At 43.9% G+C, this 25,234-nt stretch overlaps 1 protein-coding gene and 1 pseudogene across 3 annotated transcripts in view; one reads left to right on the forward strand and one right to left on the reverse strand.

The window, feature by feature from the left end:
* The window catches only part of CLIP1 (CAP-Gly domain containing linker protein 1), a 118,141-nt gene that overhangs the window by 47,162 nt on the left and 45,745 nt on the right, over window positions 1-25,234 (reverse strand). For 2 of the 3 annotated variants that reach the window (XM_028092512.2, XM_088019575.1), the window contains exons 4-10: window positions 17,166-17,290; window positions 16,067-16,289; window positions 11,742-11,939; window positions 11,019-11,122; window positions 9,178-9,238; window positions 4,714-4,818; window positions 97-1,041 (exon numbers count right to left, since the gene is read on the reverse strand). In XM_028092512.2, the coding sequence (XP_027948313.1) occupies window positions 97-1,041; window positions 4,714-4,818; window positions 9,178-9,238; window positions 11,019-11,122; window positions 11,742-11,939; window positions 16,067-16,289; window positions 17,166-17,290 (1,761 nt within the window). The remainder of the gene's footprint in view (window positions 1-96; window positions 1,042-4,713; window positions 4,819-9,177; window positions 9,239-11,018; window positions 11,123-11,741; window positions 11,940-16,066; window positions 16,290-17,165; window positions 17,291-25,234) is intronic. The other variant, XM_028092514.2, reaches the window with a different exon arrangement.
* On the forward strand, window positions 21,817-22,637 carry LOC114200394 (uncharacterized; annotated as a pseudogene).

Consider the following 25,234-nt stretch of genomic DNA (forward strand, 5'->3'; position numbering starts at 1 on the left):
TCGGGAATTTGGAAGATGAATGAGCTCCACTCAGAAGTGACACACAACGCAAAGTGAGACTGACAAAATAAAAGGATGGAAGACGCCAATACAAACCTTGCCACTTTCAGTATTCTTTTCAATCTCTAAATTTTTAATCTGTTTCTCAGCTGCCTCAAGCTGCTGTCTAAGTTTCTCGATTTCCGATTTACCTTCGGAACTGGCTTTCTGAAGTGCATCGAGATCCAAGAGCTTTTCTTCAGTAGCCTTGAGCTGCGATGTAAAATTATCAATAACCTTGGTTTGCTCACTGCATTTGGCTTGTAGTATCTCTAGCTCCTTTACCTTTATTTCAGCTTCCTGCAGTTTGTTTAAGGTGTCCTCCATTTCTACTAGATGCTGGTCTTCCACTTTGTCCAGTTTCGCCTTGACAGCTTCCAGGCTGCTCTCCTTTTCTGTAATGACCGCCATCAGCTTACCTCTGAGGGCTTCTATCTCTTTAGCGTGAGCAGACCTTTCAGAGTCTTGTTTGTTCTGCAGAGTTTCTATTTCGTGCTGGTAATCTAGTCTCATCTTCTCTATCTGTGTTTTTAACTCGGCAAACTCTGCCGTCTCCGTCCCGACCCCCTTGCTGAAGGACACTTTCAGCTCCTCCATTGCCTGCTGGTGGGATGCGATGGCCGTCTCCAGCTTGGACTTCCACAGGGCTATCACATCGGAGTTCTCCTTGTTGGCATGATCAAGCTTGCTTTTCAATGACTCGTTCTCTTTGGAAAGCTTCTCTGTGGCAGCCTGAAGAGCCTTTATCTCCTTCTGATGTGTTTCTTCGCGGGCTCCAAACTGCTCCTTCAGAGAAGCGATTTCTCTCTGGTGGTCAGTATGGGCGGCTTCTAATTTTTCTTGCAAAGAGCTTATCTCTTGCAAAAAGGAGAGTGACATGTCAACATCCCCAGCAGGTTTATGGGACTCTAGCCTCCTCCGCAGTTCAGCTACCTCCTGTGCTCTCAATGCTAGGTCTTTTTCTAGTTCCATTATACGGGACTTTTCCGACACTGTAGCCACCTAGTAACCGCAGTCCAAAGAAAAACAAATCAGGTAAATAAACAATCACTGACGATTTTCTTTAACCTTGAAGATCTTTAATAACTCCCCCACCTCAGGCAGCCGTCGAGCTACTGCGAACGCCTGCAGGCTCACCCACCTCTAACTGCCATCATGGAGGAAGCCCAATTCTGAGAACTCCAAAGTCATCATCTTTGGCAAACTTCCACCATCCTGAGATGCTCCAGGAATCGAAAACTGAGATGGAATTTAACTTATTCCAGAATTATTTCTTTCTCCTCTAAAGAAACTTAGAGAAGTGCCCATCAACTGATAGTAAGTTAACAGAAAGAACAGCTTTCAAAGTTCTCAGGTATGTCCAGCTGAGGGGAGGCTTGAGGGAAGACAGAAGCCTCCTCATTTTACTTGGTTTTTCCCTCCTCTGCTTTACCCGGCATGTGTAAATGCTCACTTATCTAATGCAGGTGATTTTAAAGAACTGTGCTACCTGGTATTATAGTACACATGGCTACAGAGCACCAGAAATGTGACAGATGCTGTAAGGGTAACATAGACAGATTTTGAAGACTTAGGGGGAAAAAAGAACATAAAATATCTTGTTAGTTTTTATACTGATTACATGATGAAATGATATTACTCTGGATAAACTGGCTTAAATCAAATATATTATTAATTTTACCTTTTTTTTAATCTACTAAAAAAGTATGTTAATGTGGGTGGCAGAGAATTTTCAATTATATATATGTGGTTGGTATTATACTTCTGTGGCCTATCACTGGTATAAAAGGTGTGAAATTACCTATCAAACGTTTCAATGAATCAGCTGTAGAATAAAAGCTTTAGCTGGATAATGAAAAAGTAATTTACTAACCTTTTGTTAGAAAGACAAAATAAGAACAATTACTTACCTGCAGTTATATATATGAATCTTTAGAGAGTCCCGCCTTTTAGATTTTATAATTCTATTGGCATTTTAACGTACATTATCTTGTTCCCCTAACCCAGTGGTTCTCAGACTTTATTATGCAGATCAATCTCCTGGGATGTAAGTCTAAAAGGCAGGTTCCCACTTACTCCCACTGGATGTTTTGATTCTATTTGAGCTCTGTGAGAGCACCCAGGAATCTGCTTTTTTTAAACACCCCAGGACTAGGAAAAACACTTTCTTAACCGGTGTCCTTTTATTCTTAAGAAATGATTTCCCTCTGATACCTGTTAGCCAGTCAGTGTAGGACACAAAATATGTGGGGATCGGTCGCTTCAGGCATAAAAGTGAATTACTGGACTAACCTGGGAAAGAAAAGGGAATGTGAATGATTTAAAAACAAATTTCAAGGATCAAAACTCCTCCAGGTTGAAGGCTCCTCTCCCTCACTGCCTTTACTGGGACAGAAAGTGATGGATGTGTTTCCTTCGCTCCCTCTGTCCACCTACAGGCTGTGATATGGACGAACACTACCATGTCCACAAAAGGCTAGGAAAAGAAAGCAATCGGGTCTCTGAAACTGCAGGAGGAAGTCATTAAACTATTTCAGAGCCGACTGTAATTGGTGCGCTTCAGCGTTAGAGATGCTCCAGGTTAAAGATGCTTATGTACTTTTTTCTGGGGCAGGGGGTGGGGTGTCCAAGAGTTTGTTGCCACAAAGTAAGGTATAAAACATTAATGAACCCCAATGCTACAAGGTCTGGAACATAAATCCAATAGGACAAGAGTTCTTTATTAGTCAATGTCAAGTAAAAAACAGGTGGAAAAAAGAACAGCATGATTACACTGTAGCATTTCCATAGCTCTTCCGTTTTTTGTTTTACTTCCCCAAGTCTGCCCTGGAGCAAAGCTATGTGTCTGCCTCTCCCACCAGGGTGAGGCCGTAAAAGTCAGGTATCATTTCTTATTCTTGCGACTTTCTCCACGCGGCAGCAAACACCCTGCTCGTAAACTGGACGTACTGGCTCAGGGGAATTCTAAAGCACTTCCTAAAAGGTAGGTAATAGGAAACTCAAGTGGCTCATTGGCTGGTTTCACACTTGGCCCAAGCAAGAGTGAGGATCAAACAAAAGGCATGACTTCTTATAGAAAGAAAACAGCTTGAATCTGGAGTAGTTGGATAAACCAGCTGTAAATGATGCCTCCTTAACCATGGGGCGGGGGGGGGGGGGGCATCCATCCAAGTTGTTTTCTGACAAACGTACATAAGAGGAGTTGAGGTTTAAAAAAAAAAAAAAGGAGATATATTTCCTTGCTTCAATAGCCATTTCCACTAAAGGAGTCCAATCTTATCATCAGTCCCTTATATTTCCCAGATCAAGTCTTTGGCTCACAGGTAACAAAGAAACATCACCAAACTACCAGGATTTTTTCCACCAAATACACAGGAGATACCTTTACTTTTGAGGCCAACTGAGAACATTTTTCTCTCCTCTTAAAAAATAAAAGCTTATGATTTAGAGAAGAAAAATTACTCAATTTTCTAGATTTTTAGATCAGTCAATGATTTCTCAATAAAAGAAATTTCTACAAATACTAATAATTCAAAAGAAAAAAATCAGGATACCAAATTTGATCAGAGACAGTAATTTTTAAAATTTTATAGTTAAGGATCTGGGCAATTTAGCCACTGACAGTCAAATTTGTGATTTAAAAGGTGTATATATACACACATGTCCTCTTGTATGTTAATGACTCAGATTATTTATTAAATTTTTCAGCACAGAACTACCTCTGTAACAGACAGACTCCATCCTGTGGGGGTCAAGAGCACAGACTCTGGGGCCAAATGTTCTAGATACAAATCCTGGCTCCACTATTACTATTAGATGTGTAACCTTGGGCAAATTATTTAACCTCTCCATCCCTTAGCATCCTCATCTGTAAAATGGGGCAATGCCACCACCTGCCTCGGGGTTGAGGTGAGATCAAAGAAGGTGATACTGGTGCGGTGGTCAGAACAGTGCCGGGCACCAAGTAAGCACTACCCAGGTGCTTTAATACATAAGTAAGTGAACACGTGGCCTACGCATTGGCTCCGAGGGCCAAGGACAGCGAGCTGGGGTTGCAGGAAGCCCCTCTATTCTCAGCACACTTTTCCCTCCTGACCGCCGAGGCTTTCAGCTACTGGTGACAGAAAGGAGGGAAATGCAAAGACAGATCAGGTATCAAGAAAAAAGGGTCACTGGGATGAAAGTCCTCAACTCTCATTCAAAAGAGCCAGTGTTTCGATTTCCCCAACAGGTCAGGGAAGAAGGCAGGAAAAGAGAGGTGAAGTCAAACAACAATAAAAAAAATTCTTCAGAAAACCCTGCCTCTGGGAAGACGGGAACCAGAGGACAACCGGCTGCCCACGGCGGACTGGAGAAACGTGTTTCGAGGAATTAACACCAAGAGCCTCAGCTGTGGCTGTGGGTGTCCATGCAGTCCACCTACAGTGTAGAGTTTCTGATCTTGATTTTGGTTGAGTTAACCAAAGGAATGATGAGTCTTTACCTTGGACAAGACTGCATATGAAACACCTGCACCTAGCCATCCGTCGACACTCATGAGCACCTGAACGGCACCAAGACCAAACTCAGGTAGAACCACTGGGTCAAGGCTCAGGCCAACTGCACGGCACGTCCCCCGAGGCGTCACCATTCCCAAACACGGGTCTGCTTCATTTAAACAGTGAAAACCATTACCCTAGTGTCTTCTAACTCCCTCTGGAGTTTGTCAGCTTTGGTCTTTTCAAAGAGCAGGCTCTGTTCAAGCTCCTTAATGCGGGCATGCTCCAGTTTGGTCTGCGTCTGTTAGTAAAAAGGAAGAGGAAGAGAACACAACAGTGCCACCATGACATGCCAGCACAAGAGGAGAGAGAGCGGCATGCAGGCTGAGCCACCAGTACCTTCCGCCAGAGGATGAACGCAAAGGGAAATGGCAAAGGGCAGAGGATGGGCTGAGATGGGGAGGCTGGGGGTGCGGATGAACACTATCGGATGAAAGGATGAGGTGGGCAGGGGACGCAAGCTAGTCTACTCAGAAAGACAAAAGTGGAAACACATGAGGCAGGATGAGCAGTGTCAGATGCGTGCAGCCAAATATAAGTTATATTGATAAGTGAGGTTGATCAGCACAAATTAGAATCGTTAATATTCCTCTAAACTATCATTTTCCCCCTCCCCACAACAGCTATTTGACATTACTGTGTATGTAACTGACTCGGTGACTTTAACAAGTAAATTGACCCTCAAAATGACCACTGCTATCCTCTAAATATGGCAAACACAAGCTCATAAGTCTTACAAGTGTTCAGTAGGTCCCTAGGGCAGATCCCAGCGCTTTGGCGTACAATTTGATGTGAACAAGCATGAAGCGTTAAGCCTAATGAAGGGAATCCAGACACTAGAGCTGAGAAAATCACACCAGCGGCCTTTGCTGAGATGAGTGAAAAGGGTCTGGCATTCTTAGCAACGTTTCCCAGTCCCCTAGTTTCCTTCCAACAGTGGGTTTTCCAAAAACTATGTGTCACCAAGGAAAAAAAGGATGGAGTCACACTTACAGGAGGAAAACAAAGTAATAATTCCGTTTGACCGCCTCCATCTCTGAGACTCAGATCAGGAGAGAAGTTGGGAGCTGGTAAAGGGTTCATCTTCTCCATCTTAGGATGACGTCATTATCAGCTCAGGAGTGAGAAATGGGTGACTCAGCACAAAGGCCTGAGTTTGAACTCCATGCAAAAAGAGCTGGGAAGATCCTAACTGTCTCAAACCTTCAGAGACTCCCCATCATCATTTAACTTATATGTAATGTGACGGAGAACCCAGAAGGCAATCTCTTTGTAACAGCACAGTCTTAACCAATGGGAAATAATCTACATACCAGTTTGAACATACCTCTTTCCCCCCACCCACCTCCCCCACCCAAGAGGTTATCTGCAGACCCAAGTGACAAAACCTAGGGACAGCACTGCTCCCGGCAGCTTCTAGCCACTTACATTAATTTAAATATTTTGTGGTTCTAACTGGTCAGATCTGTGTCTGGACAATTACGGGCAACGCAAAAATGACAACAAACTCTAAATAAAGTAACAGAAGGTGTGCAGAACTTAAGTAGAGGGTGGATCATGTTACGTTATAAACATCTTTTACTGACTCCGATGGTCCTCTAGGGATTTCAACACATAAAAGTGCTTGGTGTGCTTGTGAACCAGGTATAAACCATTGTGGAATATTTGAAAGGTGAACAAAAAAAAAATTTTTTTTTTTTTTTAATTTCTTCATCTGCTTCAGCTCTATACACTCAACAGAAATAATGAAATAAAATTCAAAACCTAACTGTCTGGACAGTCCCCTTGGTCCAGATGTGCCTTAGAAAGAAGTTGTTCAATTTACCTGCTTTTAGAAGAAAAGAATCTAACCCAGATCTACATAATTGGGGTCACAGCCTCAAGAACTGAAATCCAAAACTTAGAGTAAAAAGCAAAAGGCAACAGAACCTTTCTTCACCTCCTGACACTGAGTTCAGTGTCCTGTGGGTGAAAGGTCACTCCTTCCAGATAAAAAGGAAACATCCACGAATGTGATCTTCTTCCTATTCCGCGATCTCCCAGATGACTGCAATACCTCCTTGGGGCCGGTACGCATACAAACCATCTGGGACGCGACAGCTGGCTGAGCGATCAGCTTCCATGCCTCGGTGTGTGGTAAAAACGTTACACTGGACAGGACAACCCTCCTTCTAAAAGGACTCCTTTCTCACAATAAGACAGAGCATCCCAAGAGGGAAGTCCTGCAACAGGGACTGAGAGGGAAAGCAAAGGCTCTGCGAGAAGCGCACAAGAAAGGCAGGAGGGAGGCCCCATGCAGACTGACACCGGATGCAGCGGGAGCCTGTTTTGGGAGGAGAGAAGAGACCCAGATCACTGAAGTAGCGTCACAAAAAGGAAACCTTCAGAACGGAGGCTTTTTAAAAGTTCGGCCTTAAGCTATTTCGGCTGCCAGGAGGTGGTAGGAAGGAAAACCTTTGTTTTAGTTTTACTCTCTTACGGTGGTAAAACAAAGCCAAAAGTTGTGAGGTTCTTTCAGCTGGCCTCACAGCCGGCCGGGTGCCACAGGAAGTCCTGCTTCGGAGGCTCTTTAGGTGAGATCTGAGTTGGGTGTGTGATCTTCATCAGAGGGAGGAGGGGAAAGAAACACCTACAATGCTGGTAGCACGGCTACTAGAAAAATCTCACTTCGATAATAATAAATTTAAAGCACATGGCGTCTTCACTGAACAATGCCCGTTTCTAGTTTCACCAACTCAAAAGGGAAAATCCTGTAGCCACAACACGTGGACGCTTGAGCTTCTTGTCACCTGCACCGGCAGGCACTGGCCAGCAGGGGGAGCTCACAAAAAGGCAGTCTGGCCCTCAGAAGGCCCTTCTCTCTCACGGGAACAAAATTAGACCACTTGGGTAAACTTCCGCAGAATTTCTCTAATTCCTTCATCTTATGTGTTTTAGGTTTCAGTTAGCTATCCTCTCTTTTAGAATGATTCTATTAAAATGAAAACACATTATGAGTTAAGTGAAGAAGGGCCAGGCCCCTAAACAAAATCCTTTTTTTTTTCTTTCTGGCGAAACTCTTTATAAAGCAAACATTTGCTTATGCATTAAATGGACTTACATAGCTTAGTCATTACATACAATTTCTTCAGGATACAAATTTAACTGCTCTGAAAGCCACATGCACAGAAATATTAAGGTCAATGTCTCAGGTCAGATGATGCAGTTAGTATTTGAGTATATCAATAAGCATTTTAATCTGTCATCAATCTGTGTTAACAAGGGAAATCTCCACACAGTTAAGTGCCCTCTTACATTCTCAGGATCTTCAGAAATCTGGCTCTTTTGCTATCAGTAAAAAAATAAAAAAATTAAACAACAACAAAAGGAGAGATTCCACTAAAGTTCTGATTATGTGTTGAGGGTTTCAAAACAACTCTGATGAATTTCAAGTGAGTTTACCAGAGCCTATGCCGGCCTGGTGCTGATGGGAAGATCTCACTTGCCCCTCCCCAGCACACCCTCAGCTGTGTCTCACATGAATCAGATGAGGATATGAAACTTCTAATGAGACTTCGGGGTGTTTTTAAATGGATGAGAACAACACGAAAGTCAACTAAAGGGATGTGACCGTATATGAAATGAGCAGAGAGAGTAACTACCGAATTATGAATAATCCACTAAATTCCGGGCCTTATAAAACTAGAACTCGGAGAATGTCTTCCTTCCTCCTTGTCAATAATAAAGACAATTTCCAAAGGAATCAGAGTTCCTATGTGGAAGGGCCCCTGGAATGGAATCATGGTGTGGGCTGCCAATAGGCTCTGAACTTGTAACAGCAGCAAAAATGTATATTCTGGGAACTGCACAGACAAGTGCAAGTTTTACTAAAATATTACAGATTAAAGTACCAAAAATTTGCAAAATTTGAATAATTTCATAATTCGTATTTGTCATATATCTAGCAGTGGTTTAAAAATCATCAAAATCATGTAAATCTGGCATCGAATTAAAAAACTAATATGAATAATTGTTAAAAGATGAGAAACTTGATGCTGACAGAAATCTCTGTGAATATAAAATACGCCACAGAAATTAAAGAAGCTGAAATAAGAAATCGCTCTTGTTTTTTCTTCAGGTAATCACTTTAAAAAATCAATTACTAGAACAAGTATTTATTCCTTTTACAAGGTTATAAAAAATCGATCCTGCTCAACTGAAAAGCAAAGCTGAGATAAAGCACAAAACTTTTTTGGGGACTACTTTGATGAAGTTAAAAATGTTCCTTACAATGCCATTTCTGATCATCAGAGGAACATCTAGAGTCTCACCTGGACACACTGCCAGATTTATGACTTGATTAACTCCAATTCAAGGTTTTGAATTTTGAAGTGCAAGAAAAGAGTAGTAAAAATGTGACTGGGACACTGGAGTCGGGACAGCAGAGTCCCAGGTCCAAAGACCCACTTGGGCACCTGAGCCGTAGCCACGCCCACAGCCCCGCCCAACCCAAGCCTGGGGCTCCCTCCATTCTCTCTGCTGCTTGTTCTGGCCAGTGATCTCATCCATATTTGTGAATACTAGTATCCATAAAAGCTGTAGAGCGTTGGATGAGTTTTACCTCAAGATCGCCTTTTGTGATGGATTCTTCCTCAACCCGGAACTGAAGGTCCTCCACCTTCCTGTGGAACAAAATCAAAACAGAGCACTTAAGTAACCAAGGAACACATCTGCCTTACCGAAAAAAAGGATCTATAATCAATGCCCTGATGAATGTAACAGGTGATGGTGGAGGAAAATAAAGAAATGCATTTTTAGGCATCTGGCTTAGAAAACAGAGCAAGAGCTCTATTCTATTTAGGAAACTTCAATGTTTTAGCCAGGTACTGATTCCAAGAGGCGTGAGGTAAGAGTTGAGAAAAACCACCTAGTTTCCCTTGGTCACAACCAACAGAATGAATCTAATGGAGACAGGACCAGCCTAAAGGGAAGAGGTCTAGTTACCACAGAAATAGGTTCTGAGACTTCAAGTCTGTAATTTCTATCTTCCAATTACAGAACATAGGGGAAAGCAGCACAGAAAACGAATCTCTCTTTATACCACCCTACATCGGATATGTTAGGGTGAGACTAGAGGGCTACCCATGCAGAAAGCCCCAGGAAAATACCAGTACCTGTTCTAAGCCTGGGAGAATAAGGTTATGAACAACTTGAGTTACTTTTTTTTTTTTTCACATTTTAAAAATCTCTGATTTGGGTGTGGGTTTCAATCAATGCTGTCACCAAGTCAATGAAACAGGATATCCTGAAGATTTACAAAATCCAGGTAACATCCATGTTATAAATCTTCACAAGTTTGAGTGTAAGGAAGAAAAGGGGACAAAGTTCATAACCTGTCTGCAAAAACCAAAACTGTCAAACTCACTAGCATGTCTGGGAGTTAAGAAAAATTCTACTCTGTGAAATCAGAAAAATAATCATAAATAATTTACACCCCTCAAGCTCACTGGAGGGCTGGGAGGACATTTCTCCTGCCCAGCAGTCAGCAGACCAAGAGCTGGCTTAAGAGCCGAAGCAAATGGTGCTGGTGCCTTGGCATTCAGGAGGGCCTAGAAAAGGCCTGTTGCTATCTCTCATTTATTTGTACCCATTTTTAAGATGCAAAGAGAATTTCCTATGTACAGTGTTTCTCTTTCTAGTGAGAAAATCATTTCCTTGGTAAGAGAATGTATTCTATCTCTGCTATACCTCTTACCACAGCAGCGCAGCCCTGACCATCCTGAACTCAGAGACCATTAAGTTGCTGCCATCAGAAAGGACAGAAGAAGGCATCAAATGCAAGGGAGGACAAACGTCCCACTACCCAGAAATGTTCCAATGGTTTCCATGCAGACACCTTTTTCAGAGATCGTGTTGGTTCACAGCCTCAAGAAACCTGTAAGAACCAAACTTGCTTTCTGTCTCACACAATTTAGCACTCGACTCTAGATGATGCTCTAACTGCTTCACATGGAAGTTTTGTTTTCCTAGTAAGGTACTGAGTTTCTCAAGGACAGCGACCTGGTATCACTGGTGAGTGATACAAAGGTGCAGTTTTACTAGATACATGGAAAGTGTTTCACAAATACTAGATAATTTGGACCCACAATGTCCTCTCACCAAAAATGGTTCCAGATGGAAGCAGGGTTTGAATTAATCTCACGACCCTGAGGTCATCCTCAAGAGGATGCTTGGCACAGGCAGGGGCTCAATAAATAGCTGTTAAATGAAGCAGGGTATGTCTAGATGATTCCAAACTTCTCAAAAAGAAGTCAAATCCAAGCAAACCCTCTTCATGTAGTACAAAGAGTTTCATTTCCACTGAACACACAGGCTAAGGGCTGGCGCCTTAACGAGAACGTTTTCCTAAGGTGATTTAAAAGGAAAAGGCCACACTTGCGCCAAGGAACAGTTTGAGGTCACCTTTTCTCCTCTTCAAGTTGGTTGAGAAGCTCCACCTTCTCCCTGTCAGCAGCCTCCACCATTGTTCGCAGCTGGTCCATCTTGGCCTCCAATTCCAGGACATGCTGGGGAAGGCAAGGGTGTCAGTGAGTGGCCTCTCTCTAACCCAGACGCAGGCCCAGGGATGCCTCCAAAGAGCTACACCTAAGTGGTACCACTGTGGGTTGGCATGACCCTAAAACCTTTTCGCACTGAAATGCTTTCTACGATCTTTAATTAGGTCACTTCTCGGCCGCATTCCTGGAAACTAGATGATGAAAAACCACACCATTAAAGCAACAGAGGGCAATGTTAAAACAACGCTCATCTTTTTTTGAAGCTGAAATGCATACAAAGGATAATCTACAAAACAGGAGTTGCCACCATGGGTAAGGTCCTAGTGAACAAGCTCCCCTGACAGGGGCCAAAAGACCCAGATGTAAAGACCGAAGGACTAAGGTCGACTCAAGAAGAACAAAACTTCATCTTTGTAACAATACAAAGTGGTACCCCAGGTCACAGCTTCAAACAAGCCCAGCAAAGACATTTCTGCTCATTTCTAGTGCTCCCAAGACTAGCTCCCCGGCTCCAAGCACCGGGTAAGCTGTTCCGCCTTCTCCCTCAACTTAGAAAGCACCGCCACCTCCACAGGGTCAGCTCGGAACCCATCACCATCCCTGAAGCGAGGTCAGCACGAGACTTCACCTGGTCGCGTCCGTCCCGGGCCAGAGCTAGCTCCTGCTCTATCTCCCCCACGTGGCTCGTGGCCTTGGCCACCTCCGCCCTCTCTAGATCCCGTTCAGCCAGCAGCTGCTCAATGTGCTGCTGCTTCTCCTTCAGGGCCTCCTGGAGGGCAGTGGTGCCGGAGATCTTCCTGGCGTAACGGGAGGAGGTTTCAGTCAACTGCAAAGGAAAGTTAAAGACGTGAAGGGCCATGATGCTTTCGGGGATGCGAGGAGGGCGCAAGGCATGCAGGCAGGCGTCTCCTCAGCAAAGCAAAGGTGCGGCCCCAGCTCCCAAGCTTGCCAGTTACTAGGAAAAGCTTCTCCTCAAGGAAACAAGACAGCATGTGCCTCCCGACTGAATATCACAAACAACACATCAATGTAAGAAGTCATGGAACAATCAGAAAGATGGTTAGAAGGAGAGTAAGCGGCTCAAATGAAAGGTACCCTGAGCTCAGGTGACCAGGGCCTTGCTGGAGTCTAGAAAAATTGCACAGAACTCACTGAACATGTTTCTCTAAACTCCATTTCCGTCCAAGTTTCATTAAGAGGTATCTCCTTCTTAGGACACGTCTTGGTCTGTCTTTTCCTCCCCAGACTTGAGGTTGAGATTTTTTTCAACTTTTTAAGCTTCTAACTACCATTAAGTAACCAAGAGGTCACCCTTGGAGTCACAAACCTTCCTTGTATCAATTAAACAGTTGGATTTTGTCAGGATTTTCTTCATCTTTCTTTCAAAGTGAAAGACACAGATAAAAAAGAATGAAATTTTGCCATTTGCAACGACGTGGATGGAACTAGAGTGTATTATGCTAAGGGAAATAAGTCGGTCAAAGACAAATGCCGTATGATTTCACTCATGTGTAATTTAAGAAACAAAACAAATGAGCAAAGGGAGGTAAAGGAAAGAGACAAACCAAGAAACAGACTCTTAACTCGAGAGAACACCACACTGATGGTCACCAGAGGGGAGGGAGTGGGGGGGAGTGGGGGAACGAGGTGGTGGGCACTAAGCAGCACACGTGACATGGAAGTGTTCAATCTCTGTGTTGTACGCCTGACACTAATGTGACACCGCACATTAACGAACCGGAATTTAAATAAAAACCTAAAAAATATGAAAGGCACAGGAGATCTCACCCAGGAATCCAGAACTCGAAGACCTGAGTCCCAATCACCAGAGAGATTTCTGAAGATCAGGTTAAGAGGGAAATTCTATCTGCCTTCGGAAGCTGGGGTGGGGGGAGGCGCGGCGTGAGTGTGTGCGCAGGTGTATGGGAAAGGGAGCAAAAGGACATGCAGGGAGGAAAAAGAGGGAAAGAGAAACTGGGAGAAAGAGGAGGAGGGGAGGGCAGGGCAGGGGAAGGAAGACGTGGGGCAGAAAGGCGGTGGAGGGAGGGTAGAGAAAGAAAGCCGTCCGGGGTCCCCTGCTACTCTGTGCTGTTTCCCATACCAGTTCCTCCTTCTTGAGGCTCATCATCAAATAAAAACACGGAGAAAATAACCTCCTATCATGGTAATGGATAACGTAGGCAAGTTGAACAGCATTCTTCCAAGTGAGGCTCCAGGGATTGGGAGGGAATTCAGCAAAGGCCTCCCATCCCTTGGCATGCACTTGTCCAAGGTCACTGACAGAGAGACCTGATCGCTGGATCCGGATCAAGTGGGCCCTGACTTCATCTCCCGCAATCAAAGCCTCCTGTGCCCCTCGAATGCCCCCCATCAGTCAGAGCCCTCGTCCAGGAGGCAGAGTGAGCATCTGTCATTAAGTACTAGTTAGGCAATTGGAGGGACGCCCGGGTGGCTCAGTCGGTTGAGCATCCGACTCCTGGTTGCAGCTCAGGTCATGGTCTCAAGATCAGGAGCCCCACATCAGGCTCCTTGCTCAACGGGGAGTCTGCCTGACATTCTCTCTCCCTCTGCCCTTCCTCTCCCTCCTCCCCCACTCTAAAATAAATCTTTTTTTTTTTTTAAAAATAGGCAAGTTAACAACTATTAAGAGTAAAGGAATCCAATCAAACCCAAATTGTCCTCTGCTGTTTCTATTTAGCGAAATTTCTTAAATTCCTTGAACATAAGGGGGGAGGGGTGCTCTTTTAACCATCTGGCCCTAACTTTCCAATTTCATTATATGGTTAAAATTATACTTTCTCATACTAACACTTCTTCTTGAATGCATTAAATCTGAGGTTCCCTGTGCAGAGATGCCCCGGGGCCCTGCAGCAAAGTCACAGGGCACTGTGGAATATTTTCACATTTCAAGGGAAACACTGCAACACCTGCTGGACACCATACGAACTACCAGCTTGAGGCAACTGAGTCTGAGGCAACTGTACTACATTCCTTTCAATAATGTTGCATCTTCCCAAAGCTAGGTTTTGGCTGCTGCCATGACAAAAAGCCAGTATTGTGCAAAAAAATCAATGTGTCACAGGAAATGAGGGTGGCAGTGTTCAGGAAGATTCCAAGGTTTGACAAGGATGTGCAGTGCCCAACACGCACACACAACCTAACGGTAAGTGTGGTTATTTAAGAATGAACCAAAAATATTTTTTCTCTCAGTTAATGTGTATCATTCTTTTCGAACAGCTACTAAATTGCTAGAACATAAATATTAAGTTGTTTGGACCTAGTTCCTTAATAAACAGAACCGCTAGCTATTTCCTGGGCCCAGGCTATTATGATAAAATAACAGGCACTCAGGTGCTAGGCAATCAGAGTTTGGGCACCTCTGTGTCAATATTCCCAGAGGACCTTTTGCATTAAAGAATCATTAGACATTTTCACATACATGCATGGGATTATGTTCTAGGAAGTCACACCTTCTGTATTTTTGGCATATTCTTTTATGATGATTCTTGGTTTAGAAACTACAGCCACCCGCATCTACAAAAACAAGCTGTTTTACAAGGTAAGGAGACTCCTTTCTCTTTTGTCCCTCTTCTTCACTGAGTGAGGTGAGCTAAGATGTATCAGAACTGGTCGGAAAAGAGGAGAGATTGGGAAAGCAGGGGAGAGTTTAGTTATCTTCCAAAGAGATGGACACTTATAATTACAACATAATAAAAGTTAAGAAAGAATTCCTAATCTAGAGAAAACACCTCCATGGACTTGCTCCTGGATTAGCAAAGTAGACTAGATGTCCATATGAGTTTGCTGAACGAGACTTTGTCCAAAGAGGAGTGGCTTCACTTCTGTGTCGTTGTTCTTGTCACGCTTTTCTTGTCAAAGTCCATTTGTAACTTTTCTGCTGAAGATGGAGACTTTCTTTTCATACGCAAAATGAAAAAGTCCAAACAGGTATTTATTTCCCCAGAACTTAAGAGAAAGTCCAGCTGGCTAGCAGAGCAGTACTCCCCCCTCACCCTGCACTTGAAGGAAAGATTCCTCCCCTTTCCCTTCCCAGAGGACCCAAGGACCACGGAAGAGAAGGCAAAACGAGACCAATGGCCAGCAGCCTTACTCCGGATCACACCACTTAACATTCTCCCCCGTCTGTAGTTTACCGTCATAACGCAGAGACCCAGTGCAGTGCAGTCTTACAAATCTAAACAATATTTGCCTCACTTCAAGTAAATAAATTTACTGGCAGGAGATGAGCCAAGAAGTCATTGTTTTGACCCTATTAAAACGCCATATTAACAAACAGAATGAGCCGCCACTGCCTATTTTAATCCTGATGATTCTATTTTTACTGATCTAAATGGGGAAAAGGGGGAGATAGGAAGTGGAAGGGAGAGGAGGAGACGGAGAGAGGAGACAAGACAAGGCTTTCCCTAGCACCCTTTCCCGTCCGCTAGTTCCCCTCTGTCCTCTGGCCCAAGTCAGGGACACTCCACATACTAACCGCTTTCAGTGGGTTAGACTCTATTAACATCCTGCTGAAATTCTAAGAACATGCCTTTTCTCAAAATACTTTAGTTCCTCCAATTGTTTGAAGTCAGAGAGACCGAGGTCATTGAGGAAAAGGATCCCTCCAACTTTCCTGTCATTCCTGTGCCCAAAATAATTTCAAAGAAAAGAAATCATCCCATATGTTAGACTCAACAGTAGTTACTACAGACTCAGCAAGAACTGGTACATCTTAGGGCCTTAAGAATCTGAAAGCGATGTTCAAAACTTATTTCCAAATTTGTCTTCTTGCTAAAGCTCTGTTTTATGAAACCTAGAATGGGCCTCCACAAGCTACAGGGAACATTTAGTACAGGGCAAGTTAATTGCTCTGAAAGCAAAGCAGGTTCAACAGCAGCGGGCATTTATCGTGCCTGGACGGTAGAGGCATGCAGTGAGAACAGGGAGGCTTACTAATCCTGTCCGGCTGGGCTTGCTGCTCACGGAGGAGGCCACTGAGCTCATGGAGCTGAGAGACGAGGCAGAAGGGCTGCGCTTCAGGCTGGCAGGTGTGGTCGCCATCACTCGTCTCACGGCAGCGGCCTTGGCTTTGGCTGGCGTAGTGGAAGGGAAGCCAATCTTGGTCACTTTGTGGACAGGAGCAAACAAGCCATATTTGGGTTGGCACTGAAAATACCTTTAGAGAGTAACAATAAAAGCAGTGACCAAAAAATTAATTACAAGAAATAACAACTACAAACAAAAGCATCGTTTTTTGGTCATCACTCACGCCTGGTTTGCTGTGAATTCTACCAGTAAGCCAGGGCGGTCAACCAGCATACAGCATTCACATGTATGTAGGCTGATAACCTCAATAATTAATGAATAACAACATGATAGACAGAGACAGAATTACCCACCTACTACTAAAGCGCTCCTAAGGTGCAAAGGGAGTAAATATTCCTACCATCTGACAAACTTACAGCAGAGGGGTTCAGACAGTGATGTGTCAATGTGGGTTCATCAGCAGTAACAAACATACCACCAGGGTGCAGGATGCTGATACTGGGGGATAGTGGGGGCCGGGGGCATACAGGAACCCTCTGTATCTTCCTCTCCATTTTGCTATGAAACTAAAGTTGCTCTAAAAAAAAAAAAGTCTTAAAAATAAATTGAATGCTTGTTCAGAATCTACTCAGACGCATTACATGTATTACTAAAAGAGACAGTCAAAAGAACAGCTCCAATTCTAGTGGGGGGGGCGTGGAATCAGTAGATGAGTCTTAGGAAATAGAAATGCAGCTCTTGGGGCACCTGGGTGGCTCGGTCAGTTAAGTGCTGACTCCTGCTTTCCACTCAGGTCCTGATTTCAGGGCTGTGGGATCGAGCCCCGCCTCGGGCTTCTGTGCTCAGCGAGGAGTCTGCTTAAGACTTTCTCTCCCTCCACCTCTCTCTCTCTCTCTCAAATAAGTAAATATATCTTAAAAAAAAAAAAAAAAACGCAGCTCTTGGTGAAATCTGCCTGAGCACCTTTACATGCAGGAGGGAGACAAGATTCCAACTCCAGACAAACCTGGTTCCAGCAACTGCCCCATCGTTCTTCCCAAGAGGCTCATCCAACTCCACACCACACCATTCGCCCTTGGCAAAGTCTGTCTCCCCAAGAAATCGGACTACACCGGCCTTGGTGCCACCAACCTGGAAAAAGACAATGTAAAAATAAAGAGATGGACGTAATTCCATAGCTTAATCCTTTGCTGTTGCAACAGATAGTTAAGACTCCACATTTCCCCCGACAACTTCTTCCTTTTACCTTCTCTTCAGCTTTTAAAGAGTTTTCTCCGAAGACTGGTGAAGTTTACCAGGGTGACACATTACCAGAGTGATCTGATATGTCCCAGTAATGAAAAACCTATGTACTACGGAGTCATTGGGCTGTCCACCCAATTAATTAGTCCCTTCCTTAGAAAATACTTCATTACTCCAGAGGGATTCTCCTGCTCCAAAATAAGTATCTGCTACAAAAATAAAACCCATACACCCGTTGAAGGAAAACAAAATTCATCCATACTCCCTACATTGTAAAAGCTGCTCTGTTTTCTCATTCTTCCTTTACGTCTTCATCCACGGAAAGCGACAACACACACATAGTAAGGATGGATATTCACACATCCACACGTTTGCTTTTGGCCTCTCACATGTACGTTGCATGAAAATGTAAATTCGTTAAGATAATTTGTCTCTATTGATACTTTCCATTGTGAGAGTATTTCCGCAGACTGTCATGAAACTCTATTCTTCACATTTCACAGGAAATCCTCAAAGCTGTCTTTTTTAATGTGTAACTCTGTCCCAGCCACTGTTTGATGTACTATGCAAACATTATTTCCAAAATTACCCACCAACATTTATGAATTATTCGCCACTACTTTTCTATTCCAAATACTCATTTTGCCACAGTCTCCCGGGGCACATAAGAACACACTGATGTGTGTGAGACTTTCTACAGGTTTGAAAGTTCAGTATTTGTGCTACCGCCGTGGCATTACATTTACGGCCACTTCACAATCTGTGTCCCATCTGCGAAGGCTGGTGTCCCTTACTGCTCTTCAGACGACTCGTTTTTGTCCTTGCTTCTAAGCTTTTTTCTTAACTGCTTTAGAAATTGCCCCCCAACCCCCCACCCACGTGACCAAGAGGAGTCACTGCAGGAACTTAAGAACATTACAAGCAGAAAATAAATGTTTTGCCTGTCTTCTCACCCGCCCAAGACAGCCCCTGCTGTTCTGGGTCGCTCTCCCTGCCACGTTTCCGGGCGGGCTAGCATTCCATGGCAGGGCTGTACTACAATAGACACTTCTCACACTTTCCATTTGGGATGTTCACCTTTTTCTTATTGATTAAAAAAAAGAAAACCAACAACAACCTCCTTATACATGATGAACTTAAATTAATTCTTGAATAGGGGCACCTGGGTGGCTCAGTCGGTGAAGCATCTGCCTTCGGCTCAGGTCATGATCCTGGGGTCCTGGGATCAAGTCCCTCGGGCTCCCTGCTCCGCGGGAAGTCTGCTTCTCCCTCCCTCTTTCTCTGCCCCTCCCTGCCACTCGTTCTCTCTCTCAAATAAAATCATTTAAAAAAAATTAATTCTTGACTAGCCAATGCATTCTCATGGTTCCAAAAATTTAAACACAAATATACATTGAGGGGTGTCTGGGTGGAGCAGTCAGTTAAGCGTCTGACTCTTGGTTTGGGCTCAGGTCCTGATCTCAGGGTCTGGAGACCAAGCCCCATGGCTGGCTCAGGTTCAGCCCAGGGTCTGCTTAAAAGACTCCCTCTCCCTCTGCCCCTTACCCCTCACCCTTCCAAACCTCACCCCTTGCCCTCCCATCCCCGTGCACGTACACACGCTCCCTCTCTCTCAAATAAATAAATCTCTTAAAATAAATAAATTAAATAAATAAGCAAGCAAACATCAAGGGAGGCGTCTCCCTTACTGAGCTCCCGTCCCACCTGCTCCACCCCCACCATGCAGGGAAGCACTGTTACTGATGGCGATGCATCCTTCCTCCCAGCACTACCACATGCAGATGAAAGCAAACATTACTGTCTGCTCTTATTCCTCCCTTTTATTTTTACACAAAAGCCGGTGTTTCAATATGCACTGCGTTGCACCTTGCAGAACACGGAAAACCTCCTTCTTTGTATCTACAATTACTGTCATTCTACTATATGGATGCATTTCAGTTTATTCAATCAGTCCCAATTGATAGACACTTAAGTAGCTTTAATTAATTTATTTAACACATTTAAAAATCATTTTGGCTAATTCTAAAACAAGACCAATGGGACAGTGTTAATTGTAGATTACCTTGGGAAGGTAAATTATTGATCCTAAACCAGTTTTTAGTTTTTTCTTTTGTTTTTGATGTTCTCTATTTTCTTGAATTCACATTTTATCCTATTTCCTTTTTCCTTTCTTTTGGTTTATTTTTCTTTCCTTCCTAGTTTCTTTTTAAATTTTTTATTTAAGTAAGCTCTAGACACAACGTGGGGCCTGAACTCACAGGCGCAAGATCAAGAGTCACATACTCGAGCAACTGAGCCAGCCGGGCACCCCTCCTTCCCAGTTCTTTTTCTTTAAGATTTTGATCTGAGGGGCGCCTGGGTGGCTCAGTTGGTTAAGCGACTGCCTTCGGCTCAGGTCATGATCCTGGAGTCCCGGGTTCGAGTCCCGCATCGGGCTCCCTGCTCGGCTGGGGGTCTGCTTCTCCCTCTGACCCTCCCCCCTCTCATGTTCTCTCTCTCATTCTCTCTCTCTCAAATAAATAAAATCTTTTTTAAAAAAGATTTTATTTATTTGATTGATATATATATATAGAGAGAGAGAGAGAGCATAAGCCAGGAGACAGAGGGAGAGGGAGAAAGCAGGCTCCCCGCTGAGCAGGGAGCCTGATGTGGAACTTGATCCCAGGACTCTGGGATCATGACCTGAGCCGAGAGCAGACACTTAACTGAGCCACTCAGGTGCCCCTCCTTCCTAGTTTCTTAAGACCAATACTAAGTTTATTTTTGTCTTGTCTTTTTTTTTTTAAGATTTTATTTATTTGACAGAGAGACAGACAGTGAGAGAGGGAACACAAACAGGGGGAGTGAGAGAGGGAGAAGCAGGCTTCCCGCTGAGCAGGGAGCCCAATGCAGGGCTCGATCCCAGGACCCTGGGATCATGACCCAAGCCGAAGGGCAGATGCTTAACAACTGAGCCACCCAGGCGCCCTGTCTTCCTTTTTAATACTAAAGGCACCTGTTTCTAAATTTTCTATGAATATAGCTTTCTATGAATTTGGGATGACACATTTTTTTCTTTAACCCTTTGTTGAAGATGGAAAAATGTTAAAACCTCAAGCCTATGTTCTTCTTCTCTAAAAGGGAAACTTTTTGTGAAACTGACTTAAGGAACCAGGGCAGATGGTTCAAGGCACTCCAGGCAGGAAGGGCGTGTGAGGGTGACATAGGGCAGGCAGCGCCAGGACAGTACAGAAGCACCCTGCTGTCATGACAGGTGTCACCGAGGCAAGATGGCGTCGGAGAAAACTCCTCGGCAGGAGCCCTGTTGTGTCCGGCACTGTGACCCCCATGCCCAGAACAGCACAGCAGACACTCAACAAACATTTGCTGGGTAAATGAAAGGGGACTTTCTCCATTGGAACCTACATAGAAAAGGCCACTTTTCCACATAAACCGACTAAAGGAGAAAGAACACCCATAGCTGAGGCTGAATTTAAGGTCTCAGAAGCAAGTAAAGGAAGAGAGATACGCTGACACAGAGAGCGGGCTCCAAAGTTGGACAAATTCAAATACCGGCTCTATTAATTAGTCACGTTGCTTAATTTCTAAAGCTCAGTTTCCTCATAAGTAAAATGGTGATCATTTGGGGGCTGTTGTGAGGATGAAGTAAAGTAATCCACGTAAAACTGCTTAGAACAGTGTCCGACAGCGTAAGCCAGCAGCCAGTTTGCCCACATTAACGGGAATACTAGTTCTAGATCTGGCACATACAACTGTTCAATACTTCTTTTTTTTTTAAAGATTTTGTTTTTATTTGACATCAAGAGACACAGAGAGAGAGGGAACACAAGCAGGGGGAGTGGAAGAGGGAGAAGCAGGCTTCCCGCGGAGCAGGGAGCCCGATGCGGGGCTCGATCCCAGGACCCCGGGATCACGACCCAAGCCGAAGCAGATGCTTAATGACTGAGCCACCCAGGCGCCTCTCGACTGTTTAATACTCTTACCGGTATTCATGGAATCTATGAACAGTCACCTATATAAGCTGATCACGGTTTTCTCCACCCTCCCATACCACACCACTCAGAGCTGCGAGCTGTGGGCTACCCAGCATCACGTGAACAGAACACAGGTCATTAAAGATAATGCGATCTCATTGGATAATCTGTTGAATTCTTTGGGCGTCAATCTAAGCTGCTGTCATGACAATTGTTTTTCCAAGAGGCATCTAACAGGCTGTGGTCAGTAAATAATCCAAGCAAACCACAGGTTTCATTCAGAAGCTTAAAAAAAAAAAAGTACCACAAACAGGCCGGCGCTCCTGTGGGCTCGGCATCAGCCTTTGTCCGTCTGCTGGTGCACACTGCTGTGGTGTTCAACAAGAGCCCATGGAAGAATCATAAGAAGAGGCGGTGATTAGGTCCTAAGGCAGGCATGATATGTTTTCATTTCCAAGAGCTATCCTGCTGGACTGTCAAGGAAGATATGCCCAGAATATAGCATATTTCAATGTGATGACTGAAGCCTACCACAAATATGACCATTCTGAGGCCAAAGGATCCTCAAGCTAGGATTTCCAGAATTCTTTCAGAAGAGAGAAGCTGGAACAAAAATCCCCAGATTTTAGGACACTACAGAAAGATTCACCTGGAGACAGAGGATCCATGAGTGTCAGGAATGTGGAAAATCCCGCAAGCAAAAAGGCAGTCTAACATTGCATGACAGAATCCACATTGGCCAAAGGCCCTTTGAGTGTACCTACTGTGGAAACAGCTTCAGGGCCAAAGGCAGTCTTGTTAAACATCAGTGAATACTCACAGGAGAGAAGCCACATCAATGCAAGGAGTGTGGGAAAAACTTCAGTCAACGAGGGAGTCTGGCCATTCATGAAAAACTCCACACTGGACAGACACCCTTTGAGTGTGTTATTTGTCAGAGAAGCTTCAGGAATCAAAGTAACCTTGCTGTCTATCATAGAAAAGTTCACAATGGTGAAAAGCCCTATAGATGTGATCGGCGTGGAAAAGCCTTCAGTCAGAAAGGAGGTTTCATTGTTCACATCAGAGTCCATACAGGCTTGAAACATCATGCCTGTACACAGTGCAGGAAGAGTTTCCACACCAGGGGGAACTGAATCCTACCTGGCAAAATCCACACAGGAGAGACACCCTACCTGTGTGGCCCGTGTGGGGAAAGCTTCACTCAGACAAGAAGTCTGGCTGTGCACTGGCGAAGCTGCTCTCAAAGACACACCCTCTGACCACTCCCTTCTTCTTCTTCTTCTTCTTTTTTTTAAGATTTTATTTATTTGAGAGACAGAGCACGAGCACGGGGAGCGGCAGGCTGAGGGAGAAGCAGGCTCCCTGCTGAGCAAGGAGCCCGATGCGGGACTTGATCCCAGGACCCTGAGATCATGACCTGAGCCGAAGGCAGATGCTTAACCAACTTAGCCACCCAGGAACCCCCTGACCACTCTCTTCAAAGGAAGTTCTCTTTATAAATTAAAAGTACAAAATCCTCACATCAAGCAACCTATCCAATTCCATGGAATGAATGGAGACTCTTTCAGAAAGACCATCACTGGGTAGGACAAACTGACTTTTCTCCTTTCCCCCAAATGAATATGAAAAATAAATGTCGTTTACTATAAAAAATAAAATTTAAAAAAATTTAAAATACCACAAATAGCAGATAAGCAACTATTTCTCTAACTGCAGGTAATAAAATACACATTTACCCTGAAGAAAAAATACCATGCCACAAAATTTACTTGAAATGGATGACTACAGGTTCCTAGGATGGGTGGTTTTTTATACTTTTTCTCCCATCAAACTTCGAACTCTTGACTCCTATGACAGACAATATGCTTTCCCTCTTCCTGTGAAATATCAGTAGTTGCTCAAAATATCCTCAACAGAGACAGGAAGTCACATGAAGTCCTAAAATCACTCAAATGCTTTTCTGCTTAATCATTCTACAGTCAGATTTTTTTCTAAGCATTTAAACATGATTGTACCGTTTTACTTCTCAAGTGTTCCAGAGAATCTAACAGTATTTCAGTATGTGCAGTTACATTAGATATAAGCCACAATTTTCAAATCTATATTTTAGGGGTACATACCAAAATTCTTTGAGAAAAAAAATTTCAACATAAAAATAACTAGATCCATGGCAAACACAAATAACTACCATTTACTATCTTTACTCTCAGGATATGAGCATATTAACTCCTAAACTGTGGTCAATTTAAATCAAAATTAGAAGTCACTACTGGAGACAAAATTAAACTAGAAACTCAAAGGAAAACAAAGCCAGTTATCATGCTTTAGAAAATCTCAGATTTGTAAGTTCTCATTCATTCATTCGGTATTTATTTCTTGAGTGCCTGGGTCCTTGGGATACCAATATAAACCAATATAAACCAACTAAGTTGGTTAAGCAACTGTTACAGTGTTGGCCACTGATAGAGAGTGAAATGGGGACAAGTAATTCTAGTGAAGAGTAATAAGTGCTTTAAGAGGTTTCTACAAAATGCTGTGGGAACAGATAAAATGCCCTCTTGCAAACTCATGTACAAATAAGAACACTGATGAATTCTGCCGGCTAACGAGCGGGACAACAAACAGGAAAGAGGGAACACTTAATGCTCTCTGAACTCCCCCATCTATTTATGATCAATCCCAAACAAGCCATGTAATCTCACTGTGCCTTGGTTTACAAAGCTATCAAATGTCCAATGAGTGCTAATGAGGGACTGTCTCGCAGGAATACTGTGAGCAACAAAACCTTGTGAAGTGGACTCTTGTTTGCCATATTCTAAGTTAAGCAGCTTATTTTTTTTAAGATTTATTTATTTGAGAGAGAGGGAGCAAGCGAGTAGGGGGAGGTGCAGATGGAGAGAGAGAGAATTTCAAGCAGACTCCCTGCTAAGCATAGAGCCCGACACAGGGCTAGATCCCAGGACCCTGAACTGAAACCAAGAGTTGGCCGCTTAACAGACTGAGCCACCCAGGCGCCCCAAACAGCTTATTTATAAAAAGGTAAATATGGCTAATTGGTATCTACCAAGTACAAACTTAGCCCTGACTTAAAATTTAATCAGCTGTGAAATGAAGGTGCAGCATAGGTATTTTCTACTACCTCAACTAGAGAGCCAATCCCTTTTGGGGTGGTTCTTCTGGGCAAGTCTCCCACAGAGAAGGGCAAAACCTTCCTGTCCTGTTTTTACCTCTTGTCATACTTTACAATTTTACTTCTCCCCTTCGAGGGTATGTGACAGCTATACCTAAAACCCTCTAGTTCCTTAACAATCTTTAGGAGTACCTACTACGTGTCAGGCACTATCCTAAGCACTGGGGAGATGAACATGAATGACATACAAAGTTTCTAGACTTCCATGGAGCCTAAATTCTGGTCAGGGGAAAATGGACAATGAACAAGTAAATAACTGAGAAGAATGTTTTAAGTAGTGTAGAGGGCTAGGAAACAAAACAAAATAGGGTGATGTGATAGTGCCTGGGGAGGTGACAGGGAAAGGGTCCCCGAGGAGGTGACGTTTGAGCCAAGGCTCGAATGACTATAAGGCGCCAATCATGCAAAGACATAGGGGCAGAACATTCCAAGCAGAAGAAACAGCCAATCCCAAGGTGCAGCTGAGTCTGGGGTTTAGGAAACAGCATGGAAGCCAGTGTAGCTGAGTGGAGTGAGGCAGGGAGACATGTGGAGGGAGAGGAGCTCCGAGAGGGTGGGCAGGGTCCAGAGCATGCGGGCTTCCCCAAGAGGGAAGGAATTCAGAGTTTCATCTGAACGCGATGGGAAGCCCTATTAGATAGCAGTGTGTTGGTTTTGGTCACTGCC

This window comes from Eumetopias jubatus, unplaced genomic scaffold, assembly GCF_037043125.1.
Source record: "Eumetopias jubatus isolate StellerSeaLion01/CBP00866 unplaced genomic scaffold, mEumJub1_p1.0 scaffold_16, whole genome shotgun sequence".
In the NCBI taxonomy this organism is placed as follows: Eukaryota; Metazoa; Chordata; class Mammalia; order Carnivora; family Otariidae; genus Eumetopias; species Eumetopias jubatus.